Consider the following 23405-nt stretch of genomic DNA (forward strand, 5'->3'; position numbering starts at 1 on the left):
TAGTGCGCATGCGTGGCTAAACCATAAGCTTCCGGTGTAATGTCATCGCGAAAAAAGAGGCATTGTTTACAAAGTGCCTCCACAGTATTTAACATTGTATAGTATAAGACCAAAGTTCCTGTATTTTGAAAAAGAGTAAGGTAAATTTGTAAATTTGTAAAAAGACTGTATATGGAAATTAAAACGCTCAATTTTATAAATTAACTTACATTCGATAAGTGATAACATAGATTTAATGAAATTTAAATGCTCTGTTTAACAAATTGGATTACGTTTGATAAGTGCAACAGAATAACGTGGGGATAACGTAGTGAAATAATTTAATTTAATGAAATAACGTGTTTTTATTAATAAATTTTACATATGTAAAACAAAACACCACAGATGAATAGGGTTAAAAATGTACTAATAAAAATGTATTATAAATATGAAATGCTATTTTAAATATGCACATTATGAATGATACATTTCCAGAAGAGAAATCTGAACATGGGATAAAACTAGGTTCACAATTCTTGTTTTATTTTGCTAAATGTTTGTTTAGAGGGGATTGTGGACATTTTGAATCACTCTATAAATCAGAAACTGTTAACAGCCAGTAAAAAAAATACAATTATATATATATATATATATATATATATATATATATATATATATATATATATATATATATATATAATGTATTGTGTAAGTATTGTAATTGAAATTTACAGAAGCAAAAAGATGAAGTATAATAATGTAAATAAACACTTGATGTGAGTTTTGGATGTTCCCTTCCACTAGTCTCAAAGATTAAGAGTTATGGAACCAAAATTGTCTAAAATCTCAAAAATTGCAAGACATTTTAATATTTTTCAAGCACAACATTTTAAAGAATGAATTATTTGATTTTATTTGTTATATAAAAATACAATTTAATATAATCTTGAAATATTTTTTCTCTGTCAATGCTTTAAATGAATCTTTAAGTAAGATCATTTCCAATCCAGTACATTTCTGTTCATGATAACATGCTAAAATAATACAGTTTTGCTGTACAAAAATATTGTAGTTATCTGTGGCACTTCCATACACTGACCAATCATGTTTCTCTTTCAGGTATTTAAAGCAGGAGTCCCAAGAAGAAGCCCTGTAAGCCCTGATGTCATTTTCAGAGTCTTTTGCAGCAAATTCACCCCAACGGCAGTCCGAAAGCTAAAGCAGGACTTGAAAGTGTTAGCTAGTATTGGGCCACAGTCTTTCAGAGATGGAAAAACTGAACAGACTAGCCTCCGAAAAACTGCATAACCAGCCATACTCCTCTCTGGAAACACAGGTGCCCTGACAGCAGTACAGGAGCATTTGCAGTGAGGGCGGCTGAGACTGGACTCATGTCCTCTAGTGGTAACATAGTAGCATCACAGCTATCAGCTGATCAGAAAATGACACCTGCTTTACAGGAGCAGTCTGACATGGACATGAGGTTCCTGATACCCTATGAATTTGAACATTTTCCCTTGTTCTGTTTTTCTCACACATTTGCTTTTTTTACTCTTATTTACAAAGTCTAAACTAAAAAGCATAAATTTAAAAAAGACTAAATCAGTGGGACAAATCAATTTATTTCTCAAACAAACAGTTCTGTTCCAAATATACAGAGCAAAAATAAAAGATACAAAGTCAGAATTGCTGTATACTTTATGTACAGAGCTTCACAACTAATATGTACATTGATTATGCACAGCAAGAAAAAAAAAGTGTAACATCTCTTATAAATAAAATCAGTCACAATGGAAATCATTTAGATTTATATTTCATTTGTACTGCATCTGTTATTATTATTATTATTATTACCCCAAGCATGGAAAGCAATTCAATTTAGTACATTAAGTAATTTAAGGGGCATAATTGCTCTTATTTTGTTGTATAGGATGTTCACACATATAATTTGTCAACTGATATAATAATACATTTGTCAAAGCTCATGTTATGAACTGTGTTAATTCTTTCTTAAATGAGAGTGTTCTGTTGTTTTAGGATAATTGAAGATGAGATCTACATTTCATTGGAAGGCACAAGCTATGCCTCCATGCTAGGCACTTAAATCAAAATATATACTAGGATTTTTATACCTATTAAACACTATGTAACTCATAATCTGAGTCTTTGCAATGGAGATTGTCTTCCTTTGGGAACATATGAGACTTTTGTTTGGGTATGTATAAATAAACGATTACGAGAAATTTTGAAAATGCCTGATATTTAGATACACACTTAACAGAAAACTCACTGCATCAGAAAACAAACATCTATTCAAACAGGAAGTACCAACGGAAAGGTGCTAAATTGCTCTACTGCATTTGAATAGTCAAAATTAAGTCACATGGTCAGAGACTCCAGACCACTGGAACTGTTATCACCTCACTGAAATTTGCTGCACACACACGAAAATAATTAACACACAATTGTCACACAAACACTTGGTCAGGTTTTAGGCATTTCTGTGTGGAAAGCAATAAAAAAAAAACAAATTACCTTTGCTGCTTGATAATTTTCCTGCTTTTAAAACAACTAAAAAAACAGCACAAATGTTGAAAGCTACGAAATTTGATTCGGGGAAAATGGGCACATACTACTACTGTTTTCTATTTTACAAGCATTTGCATCATTTCTTAGCTCATAAAAATATTTATTAAATTTTTTTTCCTGACCATTACAGAAATTAAGTGTGACAGTACATTAAAAATTGGTTGTGTAATATGTAAAAATGATCTCCACGTTCTACAGTTATTTATCCAAATAACAAACTCCTATTTTAGGAAACTCACAGGCTACAACATAGCTAACCAGTTTAAGGTGAACAATGTTCATAAATCCTAAATTATAAATATTTTCCCTTTTTGTGCACCTGAATCTATTGCCTGTTTCTCAGCATTGTATTGCTATGTCCATTTAATGCACCTGATTACTTACAGCAAAGTGGACACTGACAGCAGTTATGAACACATTCTATTGATAAACACAGTCAGGCTTCAGAAGCACAGTATTTAAACATGGGATGCTTGCATCACATGTGTGTGATATGATTCATTGTTTCCTGGTGCTGAATGAAATTTCTGCTGAAATGAACCATTTCAAAATCTGATATCACAATGAGGATTAACAATACCTCTAGATTTTACATAAGGACATCTGTACATAAAAGAAAGCAAGTATTTTACAAGCACCCCACTTACAGTATCATCAAACAAGAGGTTTGATCCTTAAAATCACGCCCAAAAGACCCCAGTGACAAAAGCAAAAATTTAATTTTAAACACTTCTTCACTGCTTTCAGCAGTGTTACATTCACAAAATCCTTGTATCATAGTTACAGCTTCCTATTGGTGGTGAAGCAATCAGGATCCTTTCCCATTGGTCGAGAAACAAGGAAGTGCATGATGTTAGCTGGTAGATTAAGTCTGAGAAAGATGACAGCTGGTTTGTGCTTTAGGAGGATAGAGACAGCAGCACTAAGAAAACGTAGCTTCTTCTGCTCACCTAATGGTGTTTACTCAAGTAGATCCTGCCAAACACATTCATTTAGAAAGATAAATACAACTATTTGAAACATGAAAGTAGATAACCACCACGCCTCATTTTACAGGACATGTCCTGGTCGGGATCTCTCAATTGCATAAAATATTCAAGTTTAGGCCTTTTTTTTCCACTATTTTTTCATTCTTGCTGAAGGTAAAAGTAGCTTGACCAATAGCGTGCAGGCATTGCACATATCAACCATCATATGAAATCAACCATTTGTGGCAGTAAGCAATGCAAATACACATACATATAATGTATGAGTGACTGTAGAGAGAATATGAACAGTAAAACAAAGCCCCAAAAATTATAAATCCTAGCCAGGACATGTTCAGGGAAAAAGGGGGTGTATGGTCAGCTTGTAAATAATTAAGACAAACGTTTAGGTGAATTGATTAGTGTGAGACGGTCAGAATCTGTACCTCGTCTGAGTCATCATGGAAATCATTCTTGGGTGCTCCAGCAACATCTGTGTCCAGTGGTTCATCTATGCCATTGGCTTCCACATTATGTTGTAAGACAGAGTATCTGTGTACAAAAAACCTGAAAAATATAGAGAGAGCAAGGCCAAATGCTTATTATATTTGACATAATTAAATATATTCTATATGAAACACTTAAGCCCCTTTCACACTGCACGTCGAACCCGGCATATTGCCGGAACATTGCCGGGTCGCTTTCTGTGTGAAAGCAAACACATCCCGGGATTGATTCCGGCATTGAACCCGGATCAGGGACCTAGTAACATTGCCGGGTTCAAACTGGGACGAGTGCTGTATGAACAAAAGCCAGATCTAATGCCGTGTCGAAGTAATGACGCGCGTTATCGCATGACTCTTTTACCGGCTGTTTTGAAGGAAGATCAACGTTTGCGACGAAAAAATATGTGCAAACTGTAATGAAGCAGAGATCAGTTAGTTCCTCACTTTCCACGCTGACACCGAGATCGTTCGCTTGCTTCAGTGAAGGTATAACGTGCTTAGCATTTTCGACTCGTACATAACACATCACGTCCCTGATGTCACGTGTTGTTACGAGATCTTTACGGGTAGTGTGTGAAAGCACGCACATATCCCGGGTAATCACTGGCAGTGTGAAAGTGCAAAATCTAGTGACCTGGGAACAATTGCCAGAACATTTTACCCGTGTATTTGCCGGAATGGCAGTGTGAAAGGGGCTTTAAAGTATTTGAAGAATAGACTGACCTTCCACCACAGACGTACTTCTTCACAAACAGAACCCCAAACACTACACCGGTCAGCAGGAGGATTATGAGGATTGCAACGATAGGGGCAGTGTGTGAGGAAGATTTATCCGTCTGTGAGTTACAGAGATACAAGTTAAATACAGGTACATCAGTGTAAACTCATCTGTTTATCAAATGCATCTTATATTGAACAATTCATCAAGTTTCACCTTTTCAAATTTTTGTTTGTCTGGATCTTCTAGTAAAAACAACTTATTTCTGGTCAAGTATGCCAGACTGAACCCCATCCAGTTAGTACACATTACAACAAGCTCGTATTGTTAGATTAGTATCCTGGCCACTCTTTTGAATTCAATGACAGTGAATGAGGGCTGGGGCTGTTGAACTCCAAAAGTACAAAAAGCACCATAAAAGTATTATAAAATTATATTATAAATATATTATAAAATTTAAGGAAATTCTTTAAAAAAATAAACTTTAGGGTGAACTGTTCATTTAACAGTTCGTCCCCCTTGGAATTATAAGGTTCTATCTGACATTTGTGTCAAAATTGAGTTATTCACATATTCTTATTCTGTGACGACTTCTTTACATTATGTGATGGTTTTTTTGAAGATGTGTACATTTTGGGACTTTTTATTGAAAAAACAAAAAGGTTCTATCTACTATGGAATGATATTGCAGACATTATTCAAAAGGAATCGCAAATTGTATTTGCAATTGCATTTTCAATTTGTGGACGCATAAAATGTGACATAAGTGACATAAGTTCCGTATCAGTTACAAATTATCATTACTTACCTATAAGGCCCTATATGGTTTAGCTCCAGCGTACCTAACTAGCCTTCTACCACGTTACAACCCATCACGCACCCTAAGGTCACAATACGCTGGACTTTTGGTCATTCCTAGGATAGCAAAGTCCACTAAAGGAGGTAGAGCTTTCTCACATTTGGCTCCCAAACTCTGGAATAGCCTTCTTGATAATGTTCGGGGTTCAGACACACTCTCTATTTAAATCTAGATTAAAAACACATCACTTTCGCCAAGCATTCGAATAATGTATCTTTTTAATTGTGAGTGTAGTTGCATCTGTTCAAAGGTGCATTTTTATTCATTAGCTTGGGTTAAACTAATTTTACTTTGTTGGATCAGCAGCTATGCTAAAGATGTCTGTATTTTGTTTCTATGTTTCGCCACGGGATTTACATCCCGTGGTAACTAGGATTTAAACAAGCTCCAGTCTGGATCCAGAACACCTGAGAAGAGATGATGCTGACCCTCAGAGGACCTCAGACGATGCTAACCCTGAATCAACAAACAGAACTAACAATTATTGCTAAATGTGTGACTGAATCATATAATAACTTAATTAATAATATTGATAGTTCATCGTCTAGCTGACTACGTCTTGTATTATTATTATTATTTTTATTTTTTCTAAAATCCTGTCAAAAGTGCACAAACTACTAGCTACTACTAAATATTGTAGAAACATAATTGTCTGTAAAGTTGCTTTATAACGATTTATTTTGTAAAAAGCGCTATACAAATAAACTTGAATTGAATTGAATTGAATAATCCAAACGCAAATCGCGCATTACCGTTTGCATTTTCGTTTAAGCGAACGCACAGTGTCTGCCAAATTTAAAATGGAAATGCAAAGTCCATTTGCAATTGTGTTTCCAATATCTTACAAGCTGTGAGCCTGTCACATTTAAATAGCAATATTAATTACACATTTGCCTTTGCACTCTCTCTGCACTGTGCATGTAAACTGCCAAAACTCAAATGGAATCGCAATTCCTTTTGCATTTGAATTTCCAACGTCTACACGGAAACCTGTCAATCAAGTGACAGGGGTGGGGCCATTTTATTTGGCGTGTTTGCATTGGGAAGTGACGTCACTCACAGTCGACGGTAATAAATAATTATTAATTAATTAGTGTGGACTTTGTCATCTAAATTCTTAATAACCAATAAGGTTAAGGATGTGTCTTAAAAATTACTTCATCTTTTCTATCATGTGAAGCTTTACTTAAAAATGATGTTTCCTGATATTGACACTTTCTGTTCTTTTTGTGGCGCTGAACACAAATCCATTTCTCATCTCTTCTGGGAATGCACATATACAAGTCTGTTCTGGAAGAATTTTTGTATTCTGAATGATTAAAATATACAGCAAGTTAAATGCATTCTCACCAGCAGCTGAGGCTCCAGCAGGTCGCTAATACATCTATTGCTCAGGTCAATCACCTTTCTTTCTGGTTTTTCCCCTCCTTCACATTTATCACCTGGAATCTTTCGGTACCTATTAAAAAAAGAACAACTATGAAACAATCTGCATGTTGCTTCAAGAGCTCTACTAATGAGTCAGAGAAAAGATGACAGAATTAAATAAAATATCTCAACTGTCTACTGACTAATGCTAGGATTGAGCATCAATCCTCAAGCAACGGAGAACAATAAAGAGGGCATTACCCATGGGTCTGTAGCTGTTCCTTTTTCCCATGGATGCAGATCTCCAAATCGTGGCCTTTGAGATCATCCTGTTCAATACATTCTGAGCTGTTCTCTTTACGGTAATATCCAAAGTCACTAAGGAGGAGGGTAGAGAATATCTGACATTTTTGAAAACTTTGATGTCTTCATTTAGAATTTATAACAATAGGTCTAAACTGATAATCCTTTTAACATGACAAATGACTGTAAATGACTAAGGCATGGCAAATATATCATTTTAAATAATATACATAAATAAAAAACAACATCGAAATTACATGGTGTTCACTACTAAAACTGAGACGAAAATTACTGATTTAAAAACTCTTTAAAAAAAAAAAAGTAAAATAAATGTAAAAAGCTAAATTAGTTGAAACGAATGAACAAATAAAAAAAATAACAAATGAAAGAATTAACATTAAAAGACAAATCTTTGTTTAATAATAATCAAGACTTCACATTACAGTTAAGTCATCTGATGTGTGTCTGTATGAGATGAGAGTAGAAAACTTGCAGATGGTGATAAAGAATATGATGCATGTTGATTTGATAATTGCACTGAAAATGCGTCCAAAAGTGTTGTCATAAAATTTCAAACTAAAACTGAATTACTAAAAAAAAACTTTGGTTCCAACTCACCATAGGAAGTCATCCAGTGTACACTTGCATGGCGTGGGCTTCTTTGTGACTATGTAATCTCTGCCAATCCAACACACCGAGTCCTTTTTCAGACGCTGGAAATGTTCCTTATAACCCAGCATACAACCATCGTCTGGGTCGCTGATGTCATCAGAGTGTGCCAGCCACTCAGTGTAATCACTCTTCGTGCCTTGGAAGCAGAGAGAAAGATTCGATTGTGCTTAACTGAATTATTTAAGTGCAACATGCCTTTGATTTTATGTGGTCCAAACAGAACTGGTCACTCACAGTCACGTGTCAGCAGGTCTTTAAAGTCAATGGTGTAAGTTACCCAGTTGCTGATCAGAGCATCTTCATAACCCCATAGACTGACATTCACTGAGCGGGCACCAGGCTCTGAGGCCAGCCCTGTGAAAAGGAACGGCGTCTGGGTGAACTTATAAACATGCCAGCATTGCCCCTCATCAGTGGAGAACCTGAGAGACACACAAGCAGACAGTTTTACCAGATATACATTGCATATTATTAGCTTGACATGGAAAACTGACCATATAAAAGCCAATCGTAGCATCTCAGAACCTCAGGAAGTGAGGCAGGGTTATTTTAGCTAACCAAAATAAATAAATGAATATATATATATATATATATATATATATACTAAAATCCGACACCAAAATGACATAGAAGTGAGGATGCTCACTTAATCTCGGAGATGGGTTTGACTTCACTGTGCTCCACGGCCACCAACAGGCCTCCTGAGTCTAAGATGGCGTAGTGGTGCGGCCCCTTCAGCGCCTGCAGCCAGGTGTAACCTCCATCATCAGACACGTACACATCAGGAGTCAACATTGAGATTGCGTCACCTACACTGCCTGAAAAAGGGTGTGGGATAGTTCAAAGTTTCATTATATTAAAGCAGAGACGTCCTGACCTAATAAGCTATATAAGAAGTATATATATAAATGGTGCAGACTGCAGAGAACGGGAAAAGAAGGTGAACAAGATAAGGGTATGTGATGAATATTGAAAATATACTGTTGAAATGGCTTTTGCTGCATCGTGCTGCAAGTGTTTTGGAGACACGCTGTGCCAGAGAAACAACTGTATGAACATGAACAGTATTGTTGTCTTAAGACTCTTCAAAATATGCGAATAATTCATATCAGAATAATTATCAGAATGGTATCGATTTTTAGAATGCATATATTATCTTACTTTCCATCGACCAGTTTTAAACACTGCGCTGGGCTTTTGCTGTGTAAAAATCAGGTCAGATTTTCTCATTGATGTGAACAAAGCATTAGACGTGCCGAACAAAAAATGCAAGTTCACTCTGACAGAAGGTGGAGCTTTAGGAATAGCAGAACTGTTACCATGGTTAACCCTCTACACAAAGCAGTGCAATTTCCGACACCTGCTTGTTTGTCATGGAGGTCAAAAAAAGTCAAACAGTATTTAAATGTTTTCAAGATAAGGGTCCTGAATGGAAGCAGCCATGGAGATGTTTTAATCACGCTGCTGTTTATCAAATAACAACTATTTAAATATAGCATATCTTTATACAAACATTTATTTAGACTTATACATTTTTGCATTTTTAAAGTTTTAAATAATTGTTAAAAGTGCTTAAGTAAATATATCTTCATATTTATGTATTGAAATATAAACACTCAAAAGATGATTAAGCCAGTTTGTTAGTTTTTGTAAAAATAAAATACAACAGGGTTATTATAGTTAACTCAAATAACAAAAAATATATTAAAAAAATGTTACTTGAAATAAAATATTAAAATGTTAACTGAAATAAAATACTTATACTGTTTTACTTTAGCTAGTTGACAATGCAACATTTGCCATTTTCAATTTTGTTTATCTTGATGTCCTAAAATAATTAACACTAAAACTGAAATAAAATTAAATAACCATAAAGAAAATCAACAATAATACAACTAATATAAACAACAAAAACAAACAATGAAACCACTAAAACATTACAATGAAAATGAGGGCAGAAAAAAAATCCATATAAAAAACTATAAAAGCACATGAATGATACTAAAATAACATTGCTTTACAATAAAGGGAAGTCGTTGGGAAGTCGTGGCCTAATGGTTAGAGTGTTGGACTCCCAATCGAAGGGTTGTGAGTTCTAGTCTCGGGCCGGACGGAATTGTGGGTGGGGTTAGTGCATGTATAGTTCTCTCTCCACCTTCAATACCACGACTTAGGTGCCCTTGAGCAAGGCATCGAACCCCCAACTGCTCCCCGGGCGCCGCAGCATAAATGGCTGCCCACTGCTCCGGGTGTGTGCTCACAGTGTGTGTGTGTTTGTTCACTGCTCTGTGTGTGTGCATTTCGGATGGGTTAAATGCAGAGCACGAGTATGGGTCACCATACTTGGCTGAATATCACTTCACTATCACTAAAGTGTCAGTGTAAGATGTAAACTATGGGGGATGGGGTGGTTATTGGGGGCCCCTCTTTTGAAACTCTGCTTAGGGCTCCCAAAATATTAGGGCCGGCCCTGTATGAAAGTCATTGTTTTGCAATTATGTTGCAATTCTATTTTGTTCAAGGCAAGTTATTATTACTGCCAATTAAATTAATACACTCAAATAAAATATTTCAATTTGTCACAGAACGGAATTGGACTTTAGTCTGTTTCTAATAGTGTGTGTACATTACCATGAGCCAATATAAGTCCCACAGCATTGGGTTCACTCAGAGGGAGCATGGGAACATTCAGCTTCTTGGAAGTGCTGTATGAGGCATGAATATGCAGACTACACTGCAAAGGAGGAAGACAACACATGGTAAGTTAAAAAAAGGAAGTCTTCTCAAGCTGCCAAATTATAACAACTTCTTTAAAATGGTTCTTACCATTTCTGGATCTTTGGCTGTAGAATCGCACTTGCTGTTTTCTGGTTTCTTCAAAGGAACCCATTCTCCACCCTGATCAAATGATATTACAGTCTGTACTGAGCCATCTGTAGCAGAAAAGAGAAATCGAATGAAACATAAAACATTTCAGAATTTGGTCATATGAACTAAATGATTTTAATTTAATCTATTATCATTTTATGTAATTATATATACACTACTGTTGAAAGCTTAGGAGTCAGATTTTTAAAAGAAATTAATATTGTCAACCTTTTCTTACAGATAAAATAATACCACAAATGTTGCCTTTGTTGTATTATTTAAGCCCCTTTCACACTGCCATTCCGGCAAATACAGGGGTAAAGTGTTCCTGCAATTGTTTCCTGGTCGCTAGATTTTGCACTTTCACACTGCCAGTGATGACCCGGGATATGTGCGTGCTTTCACACACAACCCTTGAAGACCCCGTAACGACACGTGACATCAGCGCGTGACGTGTAATGTACGAGTCGACAACGCTAGGCATGATATACTTTCAATGAAGCAAATGTTCACGGCCTCAGCGCGGAAAGTGAGGAACTAACTGATCTCTGCTTCATTACAGTTTGCACATATGTTTTCGTTGCAAACGTTGATTTTCCTTCAAAACAGCCGGTAAAAGAGTCGCGCGATATCTCTGGGTCCCCTCAGATCACACTCAACCTCCTCTCTCTCCAGTGAGCAGCAGTGTGCCGTTCGAGTGTGCTATCAAATGTACCACTCACGTACCCTCTGCTCAAATGCAAATCACTGTTGCACACACTCAGACCCCGCTTCGGACAGGCCACGAGACGTCTTGGCCGGGTCCCTGCATTTCTCTTCACTGCCGCACTGCGTGTACGAGTATACTTGTAATGTATCTGGGAGCCTGGCTAGCGCTGCCCAGTCTGTCTCGTTGCCTCATTCAGATCATCAGAATCAGCTATGTGATTTAGTTTGAGAGAGTAGGGCATTCACATTCTCAACTACCAAAATGACTTAAATCCTTCCTAGCACCCCTCTATACCCTCTCGGGAATCATCTCTAGTCCTTAACGCACTACAGCAGGGCCCATTTGAGCCTTTGCCATCAGTTGAGCTGATGTTTCTATCAATGAAGACTCCACTCCTTCTTGCACTGTCCTCCATCAAGAGGGTTGGGGACCTGCATGCATTTGAATTCAACGAATCTTGCCTATTGAGTTTGGGGCCGCTGACTCCCAGGTAATCCTGAGGCCCCGGCATGGCTATGTGCCCCAGAGGCGGCAGACCCAGCCATAGCTCTGCTTTGTCCCATATGAGCTTTGAGATGGTACATAGACTAGAAACAAAGCTTCAGGACCTCAGGTGCTCCTTGTTCGTTTTGTAGACCAGCAGAAGGGGAATGCCATCACTAAGCAGATGATGGCCCATTGGATAGTGGATGCCATCACCCTGGCTTATCAGGCACAGGATGTGCCCTGCGCCTCAGGTTGCGAGCCCACTTGACTAGAAGTGTTGCTTCCTCCTGGGCGCTGGCCCATGGCTCCTTGCCAACACGTTTGCTAGATTCTACAGCCTTCGTGTGGAGACGGTATCCTCCGGTGTTCTAACCTCAAATGGTTAGAAGCACTGAGAGGCCCCGATTTAGTGTCAGCTTGCTAAAACCACTCCAGAGAGTCTGTACTGTAGACCCTGTCGAGCTCCTCCAATCCCCTGGACAGCCAGACGGGGCAGAACATCCGGCGCCAGGCCCTCACCTGATGAATCCTTGAGAAACGGTAGAGGGCTGGGTTCCATATGTAGAGACCTAAGCGAAAACCTGAGTATCCATTGTGCTCACTGCCTCATTATAATAGTGCTGCAATCAGCGGCAGCTGGATGCAGTCATCACATGCCAATGTGCATTGGCTCGTTTAGTTTACACTTAGGGTTATATACTGTACATAACAGAGACGTTACCCAACATGTGAACGCAGGGTGATCTGAATGCAGGGAAATACATGTAACTGAATCGTCGCAATTTAGAAATGAGATTGCATTAATGTATACATCAGGATTGTGATTGTATTTTTCTAATAATCCTATTGATAATAATAAGAAATGTTTATTAGTAATGGCTGCTGAAAATTCTACTTTGCCACAGCGTTGATACAGTTTACTAAAATTAAAACTATATAATATAAATATTTTTGTCACTAATGGAACTAATTAAATATTATAAAAAATATAATAGTATCTCAGGGATACAAAAAGTACAAAATCTTACCAACCACAAACTTTTGAACGGTAGTGTATGCCATTTTAAATATGTATATCCAAGGTTAAATTTAGAAAGTAAACAGCAAGTTATTATTTTGGAACTGCTTATATCCATATTGATTTAAAGTATACTAAGTGATACAGTCCCCATGGAGCAATCGGATATTAAATACACACACAGACTATAAGCATATGCCTGTCTTGTGTAGGATGTAGTCATACCCTCTGCCATTATGCTAGTAGTGAAGACTCCTCTGAGGGAAGTGACGTTTGTGAAGTCTGTCTCGCCCCCAGGGGTCGTATACAGATGGCGTTCTAGAGACTTGGAATAAACAGTGCCTCTGTCATCTGATACATAGATGGTGCCAAACCCATCGTCTGAAAAAAAAAAACACAATAGAGTTAAAAGACACAGAAACACGGAGGTCTATCAAGTAGCACAAATCAATTGGATATTGCAATATATCACTGGTTAACCAATAAAAGTTTTCACAGTAAGTGACATATTTGTGTAGCAACACAGATTATATTATTATGGTTTATACAATAGGAAATAATACATTGTAAAAACATGTTTTATGGTTATGGTAAATAAAAAGCAAACACCCACCTCCTGGTTCGTCCACATGCATGAAGACCATTTCATCATTGGCTGCGAGTATAGAATAAAACTGCTCTTGACCGACAGAAGGAAGTTGTGCCATGTTCCATGTCTCACCTTTGTCTACCGATACATGTATTGCCCGTACAGGGTCCTAAAGAACATGCACAGTTAACATGTCACATTTAGGACTTTATATATTCACACACAAAACTCAGATGGACCCTAAAACACCTCTGATGCTGACGGCATTATGTTTCCTGATCCATTCATAACTGATGCGAACAGGAATCGTCCACCGATCCCAAAAGAGTAGATCCTCTCAGCAACTGTTTTCATATTAACAACGAAGTCAACTGACTTCTTCAGTACCAGCATCCCTCTATCATCTAAAAAAAAAAAAATTCAAACATTGAAAAAACATTACCACAGGAATATATGGTTTTATGAGTTGCTGATACCGCATGGGCCACAGTGGTAATAACACAAGGTTTGCTGACTCAAATCCATTGTGGGATGCTAAAACCTAATTCAAAAAGCTTCTAACAACACTTAATCTAAACAATATTAAAGAGCTCTTGAGCAACACCACTCACAGTATGCTGCATCATCCCCTCGGACACTGGTGCAACTTGCAAAAAAGCACACCAGCTCTTTGGCAAAAAAAAAGAAGCGTAGAAGTGTGCACTTTCACTCAGCTGGGCTCAAAAATAAAGATAGGCGCTGACAGGTCCAGTGTGAGAGAGTACTGGGACAGTTGGCAGGGCTGTCATTACAGTATTGTCACAACTGTCACATTTGTCAAACAAGTGCTAGTGTTTATATGTATTTCAAACTAAAACATATGGTTTTCAACCAATTGCGGTTACAAATTTGGATAAAAATCTAACTGGATAACATAGATGAGATTTTTCTTCAAAATCTCAAGAAAGACTTGTGATAAACCTACGTTGCTGCAATTTATATATTTTTTTGCACAATTTCTGCATTATGTTTTTGCATTATGTGTTTATGAATTGATAGCTGTGAAATTTCCAGCTATTATTGCAAGTAATAAAAATTTACTCAAGTTAGAATAACTACATTTCAATGCAGTGACTAATGCATAAGGACGTAAAAACTAAATAAACATAAAATCGATATACACACACTCATGTCCCCACACCTTGGATCAACAAAGCTATAAATATTACTCACAGCAAGATCCTTTAGTGTTGGTGGAGAAGAACAGAGTATCCATTCCCCTGTGGAAAAAAGGAAGAGAGAATTTATTCAACTCAAGAAACCTTATAAAATAACAGCAGTCAGATCAGTCATTTGTTTGTAGAATAAAAAGTACAAACATGCTGCACATTAAAATGTGAAGAAAGGAGACATAGTTTGTGACAATCAACACACAAGCCATATTTTTGCTTTATAAATAACATCTGAACAGTGCAACAAGAAGCTGGTTACATAGCGATTGATTCTCCATTAAAATTCATGGCATTGTTGTAACAGAATAGCTGGGATTGTCTGAGATCATATGGCGTATTGTTAAGACAAGACTTAAGGGAGTGACTCAGGTCGAGGAGTCATCAGGTTGCCAAACTGTTGGAATATTACCAACAAAGGTGTTATAGTGAACTAAAACTAAAATATGAAATAAAATCAGCATTAACTTAAAATTTTTATCTTTTTTACTTTTATTTCAGTTAGTTGCCAAAGCAACATTTTCATGTAGCTTGATGCACAAAAAGAACTATAAATAAAACTGAAATAAAAAATAATAAAACCTGTACACACAAATTAAAAAACTAAACCATAACAGTAAATATGACAAAAACACAACCAAATTACTAAATATTTAATCAAAATTAAGTGGAAAATACAAAAATAGTAATATAATTAGTAGAACTAATTAAAGAAAAAGCATTTCTAAACATTTCTAAAATTAAAATGTAGGTGGGCCATTCCATGCAATACATTTTCTTATATTGGGTAAAATATTAATTGTATTATTTTTTTAAGATAGAAATTATATTATTTAATTTTCTTTTATTACAATTTATTGGTTTGAGCAGCTGTTGCCATTTTACCTTGTTCCTGGTTGCTATGTAAAATCTAAAATTAAAAACGGGATTTTTTTTTAATAAAAGTGCATCTTTCATTTTTCACCTTTCTCTAATCAAAACTATTACTTATAATAATTTCATAGGTTTCTTCTCAGTATCGTTTTTCATAAGTATCATTTAGCTGTCCTCAGTATCTTTTTCTATTCTGGTACTCTTTCAATGACTTCATTCTCCAGGAAGTGACACCATTTGAAAACAGCACAAACATCACTTTAGCACCAGATTTGGATGAATTCTGAGATGTTTTGTTGCATCACAATAAAATGATCTCAAGCCCCCTGAAGAAAAATTCCAATCACTCACTTTATAGCACTTTATTTGCATTCTGTTAATTTTCTTCCCATTGCATAAACAATCATATTATAATTAATAAAGCTGATGATGTGTTCAAGCTAAACCAGTCCATTTCTGAAACTTTACACTCATATTGATGCTTCCTTAAATGATGTTATAATTTAAATATGAATATCTTCATTTAAAAGAAACAGCATAACCGAAATGAATCCGGTTTTTGGTGTGGCTTTTCTGGCTTCTGAAGTCATGCGTGACCTTTGTATCTGCTTTTCACGTTTAGTGCAAGATAAAATCGGACTGATCTGACCCAATTTACTACTGTCGTTTTGAACCAAACCTTTAAAAAAGGTGGGATAGTTTTTATAAAAAAAACTAGGTTTCCAGGAAGGCTGCAGGGACCACTGAGAATGAAACTAACCTGAAGTCAGGAATACTCAGAGGAGGTATACAATATATAAAGACTAAAAAGTTCCCAAACAGATCTGGCAGCCTTGGTCAAACATTAAATCCGCAAATTAATACTTCGCCTCATTGAACTTCCTTGTTAATACAACTACTTCCCTGTTAAATTCTATAAATAAAAGACTGTTGAATGAACGTAAAAAATAAAATAAAATAAAAAACGGAAGAATTGAACTGAAGTTTGATGTAGCAGTTTATCTGGAGCAGGCAAGCTTCCTCGGACATTTGAAAGCAGAGCCGTATGGAAAAACAAGGTGACTCAGCAGAGAATGTCTCGTGTTGCTGCCATGGTGCCCATATTTGCATGTTTGTGTTTTTGTGTGTCCTGGATGTGCAGCCGTGAAAAGAAAGATCCAGAACACTGGTCAAAACATAAAAACAACATAGGCCCAAATATATAAAGTCACTCCACCCTGAACCCCTCACATGTTCACAAACAAAAAACCCACTCCTGAATTGGTTTTAACAATCATAAAAAGCCTACCATTTGACCACACACACCATCTCATGGATTTTCGCCCATGTTGCACCAAAGTCTTTGGAGATCCAGAGTTCTCGCTGAAACAACAGTAATACGTTGATACTATGTGATTTATCATGATATTATGCAGCGCTTGAAAGGCATAAACGAGGAATAAAGCGCTATGAACGTATATCTTCTTGTTTTTATACTTGAGGAGGAAATGATAGCAAATATTTACAATGAGGATATTTAATAGGCCATCATGTCATTCAGATAAGCAAAAAACAAGAACTCTTATCAGTTCAGGAAGCCCAACATGTGTTGATGATAGTTTTGAACTTCACTATGAGATAAACTAAGGACTTAAATGCAATATGTAGTCATAATGCATACTTTCTGGAATAAGTGTACAAATTTACTCAAATTAAATTCTTAAACTGATCAAATGGCTCTTACTAACTTTCCATTCAACGCCAAAAATGTCAATCTATAAGGAAATAGCACAAATGTTTTAAAGGCTCTCACCTTGGCGCTGATGGCGACAAGCACATCTGAGTTTTGAGGGTTGTACGATATCTGCATTAGTGGTTGGAAATGCAGTTCTGTGTGGATGAAACTCTTGCCAAAATCCCTCGAACGGAAAATTCTGGCACCACTGCCTCCGGAAGCATCTCCCGTGAGGATCACCTAAGGGAAAAAGTATCAGGGCTTTAAGTGCTGTCACAAATCTGTGCAATTGCATTGAGTATTGAAACATCAGCAAAGAACAGAAAGTCCAACTGGTCTATTTTTACTGCGATTGACATGCTGCGTTTAAGTATCTACAGACCAAGTCAGTTTGAGAAACAGCTTTAACATAACAGCTTCCCAGCTCTTGTGGGCTTATGAGAAGTTACTGAAACACTGGACTTCTGACACGTCAGGTGGCCCACCTTGCCAGAGTTTTCCGGACCAATAGCGATCCCATAGTCAGTGCTGATGAAGGTGTTGTTGATAAGTTCTGTGACATCCTCAAAGGACTTTCCATAGTTTTCACTTCACAAAGAGTGGAGGATTGAGAAAGAAATTAAGTAAAGCGAATGCTTCATTGATATTACGAAAACAAAAACACGATTAAAACCAGCACTCACCTCCTGTACAGTTTAGACTGACCGAATCTCAGGAAGACTAGTGGCATCTGAAATGTTGTCAGGGCCAGCACAACCTAAGATTTAGACATGAAGACAGTTATTTACCCGGACACAAATCTTCATAAAATTTAAGGGGAAACTTCTCATTCTTTCAGCCCAGGATTAAACTGCATAAATTCTAGGACGCACTGCTACTAACCATTTAGATGATTGGGGTCTGTAATATTTTTATAACCATTTTTTTTTTTTTTACAAAATTTGCACTTTTATTCAGTAAGGACGCAGCTGAACAAAAATGACAGAAAGGACATTCATTCATTAGAACTTTCTTTTGAAAGAATCCCGAAAAAAGCATCAGGATTTCCATAAAAATAAAAAACAGCACAACGGTTTTCAACATGATGATAATAAGATTTTTTCTCCTGAGCAGCAGATCAGCATATCAGAATGATTTCTGAAGGATCATGCGACACTGAGGACTGGAGTAATGATGCTGGAAATTCAGCTTTATCTTCACAGGAATTCATTACATTTTAAAATATATTAAATCAGAAAACATTATATCTTGGTGAGCATAAGAGACTTCTTTCAAAAACAAAATATCTTACAGATGGTAAGTGTATGTATGATTTTTATTGCAGTAATGGGCAGAACAGCCATAGGCAGAGTAGAAATAAGGACTTCTTGACATGGCCTTGAATGTGCACTGGGATATGAAAGAAGGTCAAACTGGTTAAGAGTTTGCATTTGGCCATAATGACAGTTGTGTTTATTTTTCTTTGTGAGCCTTGTGAACAGCCAAAGGTTTTTGCAGAGATAATCTACACTGTTTAAATTTAAACCTAAAGCTAAAAAGTCCTCATCTAACCTTGAATGAAACTTTCATTATGTTGGAAGGTTCTTCTGGGCGACTTCATCTTGGAACGGGAAGCATATGATAGAGTGTGTAATTAATCAAAGCAAAACTCACCCCAGTTCCATCTCCCACCCAGGCCAGAGACACAGATCCACTGATATCTGGAAAGGTCCACTGAAAGAAACACATTTTATTAATTAAGTTCATCATCCTGGAACTTTTTTTTTAAACACACACAGTCACATATAATAAGGGTTTTATTGCATTTCCTAGAAAGCCAAAAGATCAGCCTATGCAAAACACATGCTAGCCATAAACAAAACACTCAATCAGAAACCTAGCAACTACACTCACAACGACTAGAGGCGAAACTCAAAATAGTGCCATGAAGACTGGTCTGACAAATACATTGTGAAACTCAACATGACATATCATAACGGTGTTACATTTTCATCATCTGTTTGGTTTAGATACTGTAAGTGGCTCTCAACTTTTTTGACTCGAAGGCCCTCCAATGTAAATATTATTTGAAGATAATATGTCCTTGGTATTTCTGCTGTAATTATGACGAACTTTTAGAAACTGGGGGTGTTTATATATTAAATTAATTTTACCTTAAACACAATTTGACTTGTGATTCTATAAGATTTCAATAAAATCAATAGTTATGGAGGAGGAAAACAAAACATTTATATATATATATATATATATATGATTAAACTTCCAACCACTTTTTGAAAGTGGGCCCCAGATCTATTGTTTAACTGTCAAAGCAAATGTGAGTCCCGTGAAAATCTGACCGTCTCTCCTATCATTTCTCTTGCTGAAACCTACAGTACACCTTGAAAGAATGAAAAAGACGACTAAAATACTTTCACTTTCTTGCCCTGGGCTTCATCTGAGACCCTGTAAATAACAGTTAAATCTTCTAATCCCATCTAGTGTTTCTCAACCCAGTCTAGAATGGAACATAAATCCACACACTATATAAAGATAGCGTATAATCTTAAAACAGTTTAAAACTGATTATTTTCTGTTGATAAACAGCTGTGGGAGATCCTGTATCCACTTGTAAACAAAAGATAACCATGATAACAGAAAGACAAACCACAGTGCCACGGTTTAAAAAAGGTTAACACGTCTTTGAATAATGAGCAGAGGATGTTTATCTGAGGGTTGGTGAGGTAGAGAGGAGATGATGAAGGTTCACCAAAACTTCAAACACCTCGACTGTTTCAGCTCTTCTGACAAAAAGCAATCAAAATGATTTTGGAGAAAAGGAAGTCATTTTACATTGCAATGACTAGTGTCAGTGCTATTCACTGTTCCATTTCATAATATTAACACTTCCTTATATTGTAAAGTATATGGTTTATTTACGTGCATTATAAAGGCCTGACTGGTTGAAAATATAAGATCATTAAACAGGTTGTCATACCAGTTGAGCTGGTTCTACAACTTATGTAGGTCAAACAACACCTATTTGTCAACCAGGAACAATCATTGACATTTCACTGTTATAAAAACAGAAATGAAAATGTATTCTTATGGCTATGACCGTTGCCATAGAAAACCTAAGAATAATACAATCTTATGCTTCTTCATACCACTCAAACAGTACTTTCGTTTTGTAAATGTTCTAGTAAAACAGAACATTTGACTTATTAATCACATTTGACATTATTTACATTTCTGTTTATCACAAAAGTACTTTTAGAATAAATTTGAATACGTTTGAGCTAAAACATAATGTGACAAGGGCTGTTTCAAAATCTAGTGAGCTATAAATAACATTTAAACATGTATTCTTTAGAAACAGGTATCTGTCACTAGAACTATTTTTACTGTTATTAGCCCTTATTCTTTGTATACGATTACATAAATTACTTAATTTTCATTTGATACCAGTCATCATAGTAAAATAAAAAAGATATTAGTCATCATTGACTAACTAGCAATTAAGTGTTAGCAACATAAAAACATGTTTGGTTTTGAAGTATAAATATCTGAACGGGTTTCCAAAAGAACTCTCGGTTAGGACGCACATATGCCGTCAAAAATGGTGTCTAGTAGTTAGGGTTAGGAGAGGATCCCTAGGTTACATCAGTGCTTCCAGGGAACTTACGTTGTGCGTATTGCTAGTTAACTTGGTCTCAAATCCATGCAACCCATTACAGGAGTCTGATCCACCATCTGCGCTTCTTTTCTTGATGTGACGGCGGACCCGAGAAGTATCTGCATACGATCCCGTCCCGATCAGACTTCTGGCGGCTACAGGAGACTTCAAATACACCCGGTGTGCGTGATAAGATATTGGTTCCTCAAGGAAATCTCCACCAAATGCCATGGGCAAGAATAAAAGTGCAATAAAGTATCCTAGGCCTCTCATTTTTCTCCTTCGATGTATTTACAACAAGACTGTGTTGCTGTTTAAGTACGCATTAATTCCTCCGTGTCTCCCTCCTGAGCGGCTGCTGATGGTATCAACAAAAACAGACTGTGACAGCGAAAGGTCCCTACTGCTCATGTTATTAGCGCTGCCTCCTAAGAGCACATCAACGCCCTTTTTATTTGCGCTTGACAATTTCCAAGATTGCAACAAAACAAAAACTCAGACAAACCGATTTGCTCTAACAGAATGTATCCTTATATCGTGTTAAATACTTCCACACACACACAAAAAAAATTGAATAAATAAATAAATAAATAAATGATAATGAAAAGAATGCACCTTGCAGAGTCTGCACCTGACTGGCTGCAACGACTGGTGCGATTTTCTGATTGGTCCGTGGCTGCACATACAGTTTCTGTGAGCCCGTACGGTCAAGTTAGTTTGACACGTCACATTTCAGAGTACAGTAACATGTTTAAACCTTTTTATACAGTCCATGGTTTAAACACGAGTTTTACGTTTCAAACGTAAAATTATCTTCGATTAAATATCAATATAACGGCTATAAATTAATAATGTCAGTATCCTTTTGACTTATATAAAATGCAAAAGGTAGGCTAAACTGTAAAGATAAGATATGCAATTCTTTTTGTTAGATTATTCGAATAATCTTTTTTATTGACAATATATACAGTTCTCAGACAATGCGACCAAATCCATGCATGCATGATCCTCCTCATTTAAATGGCTGCCCAAACTTTCTTTTAAATTTTAAAAGTCTAATAACAAACTGCACACATGCTCTATGCTAATTATATGTATACCAGCAAAATAATTTCGTGTCTCTAAACAATAGCAAGTGCATGAATCTTATTGTCAACTTTCTCAGTGAGATCACAGTGGAAAATGTAGTGTCCTCCAATGTGCATCGTGTAAGATAGAAGCATTTGTTGGTGCGCTTCACAGTTCAGCCTACAACATAATTTTGCATTATCATTAAAGTCTCTGTGACTCATATCATAATAGAATAATGTAGTGCATCTTCCACCAGATTCTAACCATTTTATTGTTATATTGCGCCAACAAGATTTTTCACAGTTTCTGATGACACATGGGAACTTGTAAAATATGATCAGCTGTTTGTTTTTAACCCTGTCCTTTAAAAATGTTTATCAATTTAGATTTCTGCAAGCAATGTGTTAAAGGCAAATAACATTTCACATACATTCTTACAATGTATTTATGTACCAAATCATATAATTTTCAATTAGGCCTATATTATTACTGTATTTTGTGTGTGTCCATATGATTATGGCAAGACCTGGGATGGAATAGCCTATCCCATGATCACAAACCATTTGACATAGAAAAAAGACGTCCATCATTTGCCTTTAATTCTGATCTAGTCATGTTTATTCTAGACCTGCACTGCTGGCAGAGAGCCACATGCTTCACATTCATACTCATCCTGTCTCTTCTGTTAGCAAGTAACATTTTGCTATTTGTTAAATAAGCAAAGTATGGACATCATTGCTTCTGTAACATCAGCCCAACGTGACTGCAGTAATGCCTTTTTAATTTTGCAGTGCACTCTGAATGGGTGGAAAAACCTGACATACGAGTAAAGATGGTGTGACCTGAATTCCTCAGTAATGACTGTATAAGGTCCATTGAGAGCTAGAAACTTTTCAAAGGTGAGATGAAAGAACCCTCCAATGTCAGACTGTTCTTTTTCACCAGTTGTGAATTTAAGGTCAACTGACACCCGTTTATATGACCTTGTTACTTCAGCAACATGTGTGGTGTCAAACCAAATTTAAATATTTAAAAATGCTTAAAAAATATATTTACTAATAGCAAGGAGAATGTATATAAACACTGGAGTGGGGACAGGTTTAAAAAGCCAAAGGGGAAAAAAAAATCTTATTTATAATGTTGATTAATGTAATATTAAAACTAATATGTTAAAAAAAAATCTGTAATAACAAATATTAAAATATGATATCGGCCATTCATTGCAAAAGCCAGATTTAGACGTAATAACAAAGTC

General features: G+C 36.3%; 1 protein-coding gene and 1 long non-coding RNA gene across 2 annotated transcripts; one reads left to right on the forward strand and one right to left on the reverse strand.

Moving 5' to 3' along the window:
* The first annotated feature begins 34 nt into the window (after positions 1 to 34).
* On the forward strand, positions 35 to 2676 carry LOC113093987 (uncharacterized). The gene is made up of 2 exons (XR_003287952.1): positions 35 to 140; positions 1099 to 2676. It is a non-coding gene; the product is annotated as an uncharacterized LOC113093987 (long non-coding RNA).
* Positions 1584 to 21649, reverse strand: LOC113093986 (sortilin-like). Its single transcript, XM_026259620.1, has 20 exons — positions 21089 to 21649; positions 19078 to 19137; positions 18108 to 18181; positions 17910 to 18012; positions 17503 to 17664; positions 16999 to 17072; positions 14842 to 14888; positions 13879 to 14033; positions 13654 to 13798; positions 13266 to 13421; positions 10786 to 10892; positions 10591 to 10693; positions 8606 to 8777; positions 8194 to 8381; positions 7906 to 8095; positions 7246 to 7362; positions 6967 to 7075; positions 4763 to 4875; positions 3980 to 4100; positions 1584 to 3543 (listed from the first exon to the last, which is right to left on the reverse strand). The coding sequence occupies exons 1-20, from the start codon at positions 21350 to 21352 to the stop codon at positions 3529 to 3531; spliced, it is 2475 nt and encodes an 824-aa protein (XP_026115405.1). The 5' UTR covers positions 21353 to 21649; the 3' UTR covers positions 1584 to 3528.
* Between the last annotated feature and the right edge of the window lie 1756 nt (positions 21650 to 23405).

This window comes from Carassius auratus, unplaced genomic scaffold, assembly GCF_003368295.1.
Source record: "Carassius auratus strain Wakin unplaced genomic scaffold, ASM336829v1 scaf_tig00215205, whole genome shotgun sequence".
In the NCBI taxonomy this organism is placed as follows: domain Eukaryota; kingdom Metazoa; phylum Chordata; class Actinopteri; order Cypriniformes; family Cyprinidae; genus Carassius; species Carassius auratus.

Excerpts from the sequence above, each read along its gene's own strand:
- LOC113093986 (XM_026259620.1), bottom strand. The coding sequence starts at position 21,352 with ATGAGAGGCCTAGGATACTTTATTGCACTTTTATTCTTGCCCATGGCA. Across the intron at positions 13,799-13,878 it reads TAATGCCGTCAGCATCAGAG|GACCCTGTACGGGCAATACA; the intron begins GTGTTTTAGGGT and ends CATGTTCTTTAG. Across the intron at positions 10,893-13,265 it reads TACTAGCATAATGGCAGAGG|ATGGCTCAGTACAGACTGTA; the intron begins GTATGACTACAT and ends TTTCTGCTACAG.